This window comes from Anomaloglossus baeobatrachus, unplaced genomic scaffold (assembly GCF_048569485.1).
Source record: "Anomaloglossus baeobatrachus isolate aAnoBae1 unplaced genomic scaffold, aAnoBae1.hap1 Scaffold_347, whole genome shotgun sequence".
In the NCBI taxonomy this organism is placed as follows: Eukaryota; Metazoa; Chordata; class Amphibia; order Anura; family Aromobatidae; genus Anomaloglossus; species Anomaloglossus baeobatrachus.
In genome coordinates, this window is record NW_027442835.1 from 95,520 (window position 1) to 104,167 (window position 8,648).

The window sequence follows — 8,648 nt, forward strand, 5'->3', positions numbered from 1 at the left end:
TTCAGCTGCATCAGCTGCTCAATTTCCGCTCATCTCTAGTCACCACATGTCGCGGGCGGCGGGGCGCTGCGCTCACCACGCTCGGGTCCGGCGCTGCTGCTGCTCGGTGGCTCGAGCAGTGGGCCGGATCTGGGGACTCGAGCGGCACTCCTCGCCCGTGAGTGAAAGGGGGGTAGCTCGATTTGGTCCGTGACGCCACCCATGGGTTGTGGTGAGGTTGGGCACCACTGCTGCTATTGACAGGGATCCCAGGAGCAATGGCAGGGAGCAGCTGGGATGTTTCTCTCCCCTCCGTGGGTAGGGGGTTGGTGGTCCCGGGGCCCGGTGAGGTGACAGGGAGGCAGGGTTGGCAAGGTGCAGGGTCGCTTGGACTGCGCAGCGAGGTGCCGAATGGCACGGTAGTACTCACTCAGCCACAAATGGATGCAAAGTCTCTGGTAAACCAAACGGCTGGATGGAAGGGTCCAGCAGCCGGCTGCTGTGGTTTCTCCTGGACGGTTGGTGGTGGCTGCCTTTCCCTGCACCTTTTGTGTATGTTCGGTCCCGATGGCTTCCCACCGGTAACCCGCTCCCCAGCGTGTATATGTGCTGGAGGAGCCCTTTTGCCCGCAGGCTCTGGCCCTTGGAACTCTAGCTGTGGCGGTAGCTGTATTTCCTTTTGCTGGTTGGACGGTTGCCTTCAATCAGGTCTTGGCTGTTAGGAAACCCCTGGGGTTCCGGTCACTGACGGATTTGACCTATTTAACGGCGACTCCAAGCCTGGTCGGGGTCCGCAGGCCCTGCCGGTTTGTGCTGGCTTCACTTCGCTCCCCGGTTCGGTACCGGCGGGCCACCGCCCGTCCCCGGTCCTACGGTTCCGCGTTGATCTGCCTGTCCTGCAGACGGCCACCACCGTCTGCCAACCTTGCTCTAGTGCCCGGGCCACACACCCGGACACGGTCAGATTGCTCCTCTACTACCACTTCACTCCTCTCACTTCCACCTCCCTAACTGATCTGCCTTCCTTTTCCCGCCTCCAGGACTGTCAACTCTTCGGTGGGTGGGGCCAACCGCCTGGCTCCACCCCACCTGGTGTGGACATCAGCCCCTGGAGGGAGGCAACAAGGATTTTGTGTCTGGCTGATGCGCCTATCTCGGGGTGGGGGTGTTGTGTTGTAGTACCTGTGACAACCTGGCTAGTCCAGGGCGCCATATTATAATAATAATAATAATAATAATAATAAATGTGCAAGTCTGATATTGCTGTAATCACACTGACCTGGAGAATCACACTGACTGGTCACTTTGAGCACCCAATGAATATAGTAAAAACTAAAGAACTGAGAGTCCTCAGTGGTTGATGCCTTTTAATGGCTAACTGAAAAGATGGTAATAATAGCAGCTTTCGAGACTACTCAGGTCTCTTCATCAGTCTCAGTATAACACAAAATCTGAAGAGTCACATATTTATACACAACAGGACATAGAATAGTGCAGTAAATAAGACAAGTTATGTGAAGCAGAACGATCAGTATGGCAAGGGGACAATCAGTTGTGGCAGTAAATATTGCAGCTGTTCATAGATAAGTAGTGTGAAAGTCTTAGGCTATGTGCCCACGCTACAGGATTTACCGCGGATTTGCCGCGGATTTTGCCGCGGATTTACCGCGGATTTGCCGAAAATCTGCAGCAGCAGCACTTCCAAGCCATTTCAATGGCATTTTGGAAATGCTGTGCCCATGCTGCGGATTTTGATCCGGAAAAATCTGCAGCATGTCAAGTGTTTGGTGCAGATTTTGTGCGGATTTTTGGTTTTGAATGGGGGAAAAAAAAAAAATGAAATCCGCATCAAAATCCGCGGCAAATCCGCGGTAAATTCGCGGCAAATCCGCGGCAAATCCGCGGGTGCGGATTTGCCGCGAAAGTCGCGGATTTTCAGGCAAAAAAATCCGCAGGGACATTCTAGCGTGGGCACATAGCCTTATTGACCTCTGATTGAGGTCTGGTCCAGAGTTGTGATGCCCCCAGATGCTCTGAGGAGCACATTTCTTAATTGATGTAAAAAGACATAAATCCATGTGACACTTTCATTTCTGCTCTGAATGTGTCACCGGTCATCATACGTTTTCCCAAACCCTTCTGTCTCTCTAGGATTTGAAGTTTCCTTTCAATACCAGCAACCTCATGTCCATGATGCTGTGATCAGGGTTACAGAAATATTTGGCCACAGGTAGATTAATCCTTTTTTCTCTGATTGTGTGGCGGTGAGAATTCATCCTTGTCCTGAGCTGTTGTCCTGTCTCCCCTACATACAGACCCCCAGTTGGATATTTGGTACATGTAATTAAGTACACCACATTAGTCGTGGTGCAGCTGAAGGTCCCTGGGATCTTGTAGTCCTGATGTGATCTTGGAATCTTTATCTTGCCCATTGTCAGTATAAATGGACAGGTGTTAGATTTCTTCTGGTTGCAGGGAAATGTTCCTGTTGGTGTTGGAGAGGACAGGGAGCTTCTGACAATGATGCTTCTTGGATTCGGGGGCTGTCTATAACACAGGAGTGGGGGGTCTGGAAAAATAGATTTTAAAGGAACCTGTCACTAGATTTGGCATCCTTGAAGATGGATGCAGTCCTCTGTGACAACCTGATTTTGTCAGGGCGTCACAATGACTATAAAAAGTCATGTGATATGATGTAACCGAAGGTCTTTTAATTGCAGAAGTCTAAATGAACTGGACAGGACACAGGCTGGCATGCAGGACTGGCATTAGGGGAAAGGGAGAGTAAACTGGGCAATTTCAGAGGGCTCCCATTCTCCTAGTAACCCCAGTGTATATATGCCAATTATAAGACTGCTTAAGGACCTTTTTGACATCACGTCATGTGACCAAATGTCTCAATTGCAGGAGTTTCAAGCACAAGAGGAGACAGGCTGGTGTGTGTGTGTGTGTGTGTGTGTGTGTTCACGCCAGTTTTATCGAGCTTTGTCAAAATGGGCAGAGCTTGGCCAGAACAAGGGTGTGATGCCACCGGTTCTCTAATTCGTAACAATTGCGGCGTTCCCTATGCCAGAAATCTCATTCCAGTCCCTGATGTCATTTTTCAGTGTACATCGCCGGTCTTGATAAATTGGAGCCCAAATGTTTATCTGCACAGACAGCAAGAACCTGCTACCTGCTTTGGTTACAAAGCCTAAGGATAGGCCATCAACGTTACAGTCCTGGACATCCCCGTTAAATTTCCACCATCTGTCTTTAACTATTTTATTTTCGTCTTGGGGAAAAATCTCTTTAAAATTGTTTATGTTGTTAATCAATGTCACAGAGATGTTTGCAGGTTATTCCACTGTCAAGGCGGTGTCAGGATCTGTGGAAACTACACTCTGCCTGCTAACGTCTCTTATGTCTGTGAGCAGTGCAGGGAGACACAGGCATCAAACCACAGATTTAGGCAGGGTAGCAAGAGTTAACCTCTGCTGGGTTGCTAGTTGGTGTATTTGATCAAATGCTGCGGGAAGCCAGTATCATCCCCTCCTGTATAAGCTGGATGGGCTATTCCATTAATGCCAGCTATAGTTTACCTATACTGGTCTGGTGAGGTGTTGTGATCCAGACTTACGGGTGGTTGTTGTGCATTATTACTGTGAACTGTTGTGATGTTAAAAACCTATATAACAATGAAAAAACAGCATAAAAACAACCTCTACTCAGAATATTATGTTTTGTAAAGTGTGCACAGTACCAACATTCCAACCTGTACTATTGAAAAATGAGATTTTTGGCAAAAAAATTGCAATTTTTCGAGCTACCTCGCCACGTCACGGCAAATCTCCTGAGGCAGTCCTACACTAAAATATCTTTATTTAGAAAGTGTGCCATGCAGCCTCACATATGCAAAAATAGGACTGCACAGCACGTACCTGGTGCTTTTCAGTCCCGTCTCCATGACTAATTCATGGTTGTGGGCGGGATAGGCCCAAACACATGCTGCTTGGAATATATAGCCTGTGGACAAGGCTAGATGGTTATGTGTGAACAGCCACCAATCGCCAAAAATCAAGACAGATGGAAAAATAAAAATGAAGTGCACTGCAAGATGGGGAACCAACCAAAAACCTATATAACAATGAAAAAACAGCATAAAAACAACCTCTACTCAGAATATTATGTTTTGCAAAGTGTGCACAGTACCAACATTCCAACCTGTACTATTGAAAAATGAGATTTTTGGCAAAAAATTGCAATTTTTCGAGCTACCTCGCCACGTCACGGCAAATCTCCTGAGGCAGTCCTACACTAAAATATCTTTATTTAGAGAGTGTGCCATGCGGCCTCACATATGCAAAAATAGGACTGCACAGCACGTACCTGGTGCTTTTCAGTCCCGTCTCCTTGTCCACAGGCTATATATTCCAAGCAGCATGTGCTTGGGCCTATCCCGCCCACAACCATGAATTAGTCATGGAGACGGGACTGAAAAGCACCAGGTATGTGCTGTGCAGTCCTATTTTTGCATATGTGAGGCCGCATGCCACACTCTCTAAATAAAGATATTTTAGTGTAGGACTGCCTCAGTAGATTTGCTGTGACGTGGCGAGGTAGCTCGAAAAATTGCAATTTTTTGCCAAAAATCTCATTTTTCAATAGTACAGGTTGGAATGTTGGTACTGTGCACACTTTGCAAAACATAATATTCTGAGTAGAGGTTGTTGTTGTGGTGTTAACCCTTGTTATATTTTTGTTACTGCCTTCCTGCTCTTGCTTTTCTCATTAGTCTCTCACTGTTTATGTCTGTGAGTTTGCAAATTGTCTCGTCTGTCTTAATCTGTGTTTCCATCATACTCCTGCCAATCACACGCCAGGGTGTATGCTATCCAAAATTATATGCCTCTGTCGTTGCCAGAATCGGGAGGAATGCTGTGTGACGGTATCCACACGACCGCCTTGGTCAATCAATATATCGCTGAACGATGTTGCGTCGTTTGTGAGATGGGTACGTGTGACCATTACAAAACGACCTATGAGCGATCTCAGCAAATCGTAGCAACGATCTGGGCGTGTCACATCGCTAACGAGATCGCTATCAATATCATTGTGTGTAAAGTGGCCTTTTAGATGTCGAAATTGGACAACAGATTCAGAATACATTTTTTCCTAATTTAATTTCTGATGTTATGGTTTAAAAAAAATAAATGTACTTTCAAGATAATATCATTAAAAAAATAATAACATTGCATTTATTTTTAGCAGATGACTGTATTGGGAGTTCAGATGGAAATCTAATATCTTCAGAATTTATAACAGATGATGAAAGTATCACACGTGATACATATGAAGAGCAAGTCCAACAGAATTGTAAGCAAAATACAAGATACAGAAGGGATGTGGAACATGAAACGGCTTCCACAGGAGAGAAGCCATTTTCATGTTCAAAGTGTGGGAAATGTTTTATTAAGAAATCAAACTTTGTTAGACATCAGAAAATTCACACAGGAGAGAAGACATTTTCATGTTCAGAGTGTGGGAAATGTTTTATTCAGAAAACAGCTCTTGCTAGGCATCAAAGATCTCATACAGGGGAGAAGCCATTTTCATGCTTGGAATGTGGGAAATGTTTTATTCAGAAAACTGCTTTTGTTTCGCATCAAAGATCTCATACAGGGGACAAGCCATTTTCATGCTTGGAATGTGGGAAATGTTTTACTCGGAAATCAAATCTTGTTAGTCATCAAAGATCTCACACAGGGGAGAAGCCATTTTCATGTTCAGAGTGTGGGAAATGTTTTATTCAGAAATCAGATCTTGTTAGTCATCAAAGATCTCACACAGGGGAAAAGCCATTTTCATGTTCAGAGTGTGGTAAATATTTTATTCAGAAGTCAAACCTTGTTAGACATCAAAAAATTCACACAGGGGAGAAGCCATTTTCATGTTCAGAGTGTGGGAAATGTTTTGTTCAGAAATCAGATCTTGTTAGTCATCAAAGATCTCACACAGGGGAGAAGCCATTTTCATGTTCAGAGTGTGGGAAATGTTTTATTCAGATGTCAGACCTTGTTAGACATAAAAAAATTCACACAGGGGAGAAGCCATTTTCATGTTCAGAGTGTGGGAAATGTTTTATTCAGAAATCAGATCTTGTTAGTCATCAAAGATCTCACACAGGGGAGAAGCCATTTTCATGTTCAGAGTGTGGGAAATGTTTTATTCGGAAATCAGATCTTGTTAGTCATCAAAGATCTCATACAGGGGAGAATCCATTTTCATGCCTGGAATGTGGTAAGTGTTTTACTAGGAAATCAACTCTTGTTGACCATGGAAAACTTCACACAGGTGATAAACCATTTTTATTTTTTGAATGTGGAAAATGTTATTCTCAGAAATCAGATTTCGTTAAACATCTAAAAAGGCTACACAGGGAAGGAACCTTTTTCATGTTGTGAACATTTGAAATGTTTAACTGGTAATCAAGTCTTGTCAACCATGAGAAAACCCACACAGTAGAGGAGCCATTATTGCATTCAGAATTTGGCAAATGTTTTTATCATAAGGCTATGTGTCCACGGTAGAATGTTGCTGCGGATTTTTCTGCATGAAAATCTGCGACTTTCCAGGCAAATCCGCACCTTTTCAAAGGTTCGGATTTGCCGCGGATTTACCGCAGATTTACCGCGGATTTACCGCGGATTTACAGCGGAATTGCCGCGGATTTTGGTGCGGATTTTTTTTTTTTCCCCCAATTCTATAGCCAATATCTGGATCAAAATCCGCAACAATAATTGACATGTTGCAGATTTTTCCGGATCAAAATCCGCGGCAAATCCGCCGTGGAAAAATCCGCAGCATGGGCACAACATTTCCAAAATGCCGTAGAAATGGCTGGGAAGTGCCGGTGCTGCAGATTTTTGGAAAATCCGCGGCTTTTCCGCGAGAAATCCGCGGCAAAATCCGCGCATTTTCCGCAGCGTGGACACATGGCCTTAATCAGGTCTTGTTGTCAGATGAGTCACATGGGAGAAGGCATCATGGTGTACCGTGAGTCAAAGGGTTTTATCCAAAAATCAATTGCTCAAGTAATCATTGGTCAGGGAAAGCACCATTTTCTTTCTTTTTAAGCTTACTGTATTATTATGACTATAAGACGCACCTAGGTTTTAGAGGAGGAAAATAGGAAAAAATTGAAGCAAAAAATGTAGTCATGATGCACTGTTATGGGGGATGGGGGAATCTGCTGCTGACATGGTTATAGGAGTAATATCTCCCCAATTCTGTACTAATGTCCCCCATTTTAGTTAAGTGTTTCTTTCATCCTGGTGTATATGTCTTTCCTTCTGGTATATACTATATGTTCCCCATCTTTGTCCCATCCTGGTATACATGATCTTCATCCTGGTATATATGGCTTTCACCTTGGTATGTATGGCCCTCATCCTGATATATATAGCCAAATCCTTGTATATATGGCATTCATCGTGGGCCCATCCTGGTATATATGATCTCACCCTGGACCCATTCTGGAATTTATGTCTTTCATCTTGGTTGATTTGATTCCCATCCTGATATATATATATATATATATATATATATATATATATATATATATATATATATATATATATATATAATATATATAATATATATATATATATATATATATATCTCAGGATGGGAATCAAATGAGATATATATATGTCCTTCACCCACTTGTGGACACAGAAGAGGGTCCCCTATGCAAGAACAGTAATTGGGCCCTTTTGAAGTCCAGTAGCTCATCATAATGCACAATTATACCTAATTTAGAGGTGGAATTGGGCCCCCTTACCTCTTGGTCTGCAAGTTGCACCAATGGTATGTCTGCCCCTGCCGTCATTCTAGTATATAAGTTTCTCATCACGCTGCAGACATAAAAAACCAACTGATTATACTCACCATCCCTCTGCTCCCCCGAGTGTGCGATGTTGTCTTTGATGCTGGCAAGTGACTTCAGTGTATAAGCGGCACATCGCATGACGTCACTGCCATGCACCTACAGCTACACGCGGACGTCGGCTGCCGAAATATTCACTGCTCCCCACACCTAGGATTATGGGCGTGTGGAGCAGTGAATATTCATTCTCTAATAAAAAACACGTGATCACCGAGTTGCAGCAGTTGGCTGGTGGTTGAGTGATCATGTGTGCCTGCTATTAATGAATGAATATTCACTGCTCCCCATGCTCATAATCCCGCTCATCTCTCGATGCTGGCTTCAGTGCGTTGAGGTAGACTGGATTATAAGTGAGGGGAGCAGTGAATATTCACTTTTGTTATTAGCGGGTACACTGTTAGCCCTGGTTTCTGCCTCCTGTGACCCACTCCTCCACCGCCACCCCTCCAGTCACCGTCACATCAGGACTATGACGCACCCCCCCTTTCCCTAAGACCCCCCCCTCCTTTTCTACACAATTTTTATTTTGGGGGGGAGGGTGTTTCTTAAAGTCCGAAAAATATGGTAATTGGTTAACAAATTGTATTGTAATTTTTTACTCTTACTATCAAAATCGTATAACCTAAAAGTGCACAAATCATTGTGAATCTGTCTGACCGTTTCAGGCTCCACCCTCTTTCATTAAACTTCTCTTACATTTCAGACTAAAAATGTCAAAACTCACTAAATGTTTGAACAGTTA

The 8,648-nt window shown here is 44.1% G+C and overlaps 1 protein-coding gene across 1 annotated transcript; it reads left to right on the forward strand.

The window, feature by feature from the left end:
* Positions 1–5,171: 5,171 nt before the first annotated feature.
* Positions 5,172–7,533, forward strand: LOC142272292 (uncharacterized). The gene has a single exon (XM_075332504.1). It carries the CDS (start codon positions 5,172–5,174, stop codon positions 6,420–6,422), a length of 1,251 nt encoding a protein of 416 aa, XP_075188619.1. The 3' UTR covers positions 6,423–7,533.
* The last annotated feature ends 1,115 nt before the right edge of the window (positions 7,534–8,648 follow it).

What these genes read in the sequence shown, in the direction of transcription:
- LOC142272292 (XM_075332504.1), top strand. Translation starts at nt 5,172, where the DNA reads ATGTACTTTCAAGATAATATCATTAAAAAAATAATAACATTGCATTTA.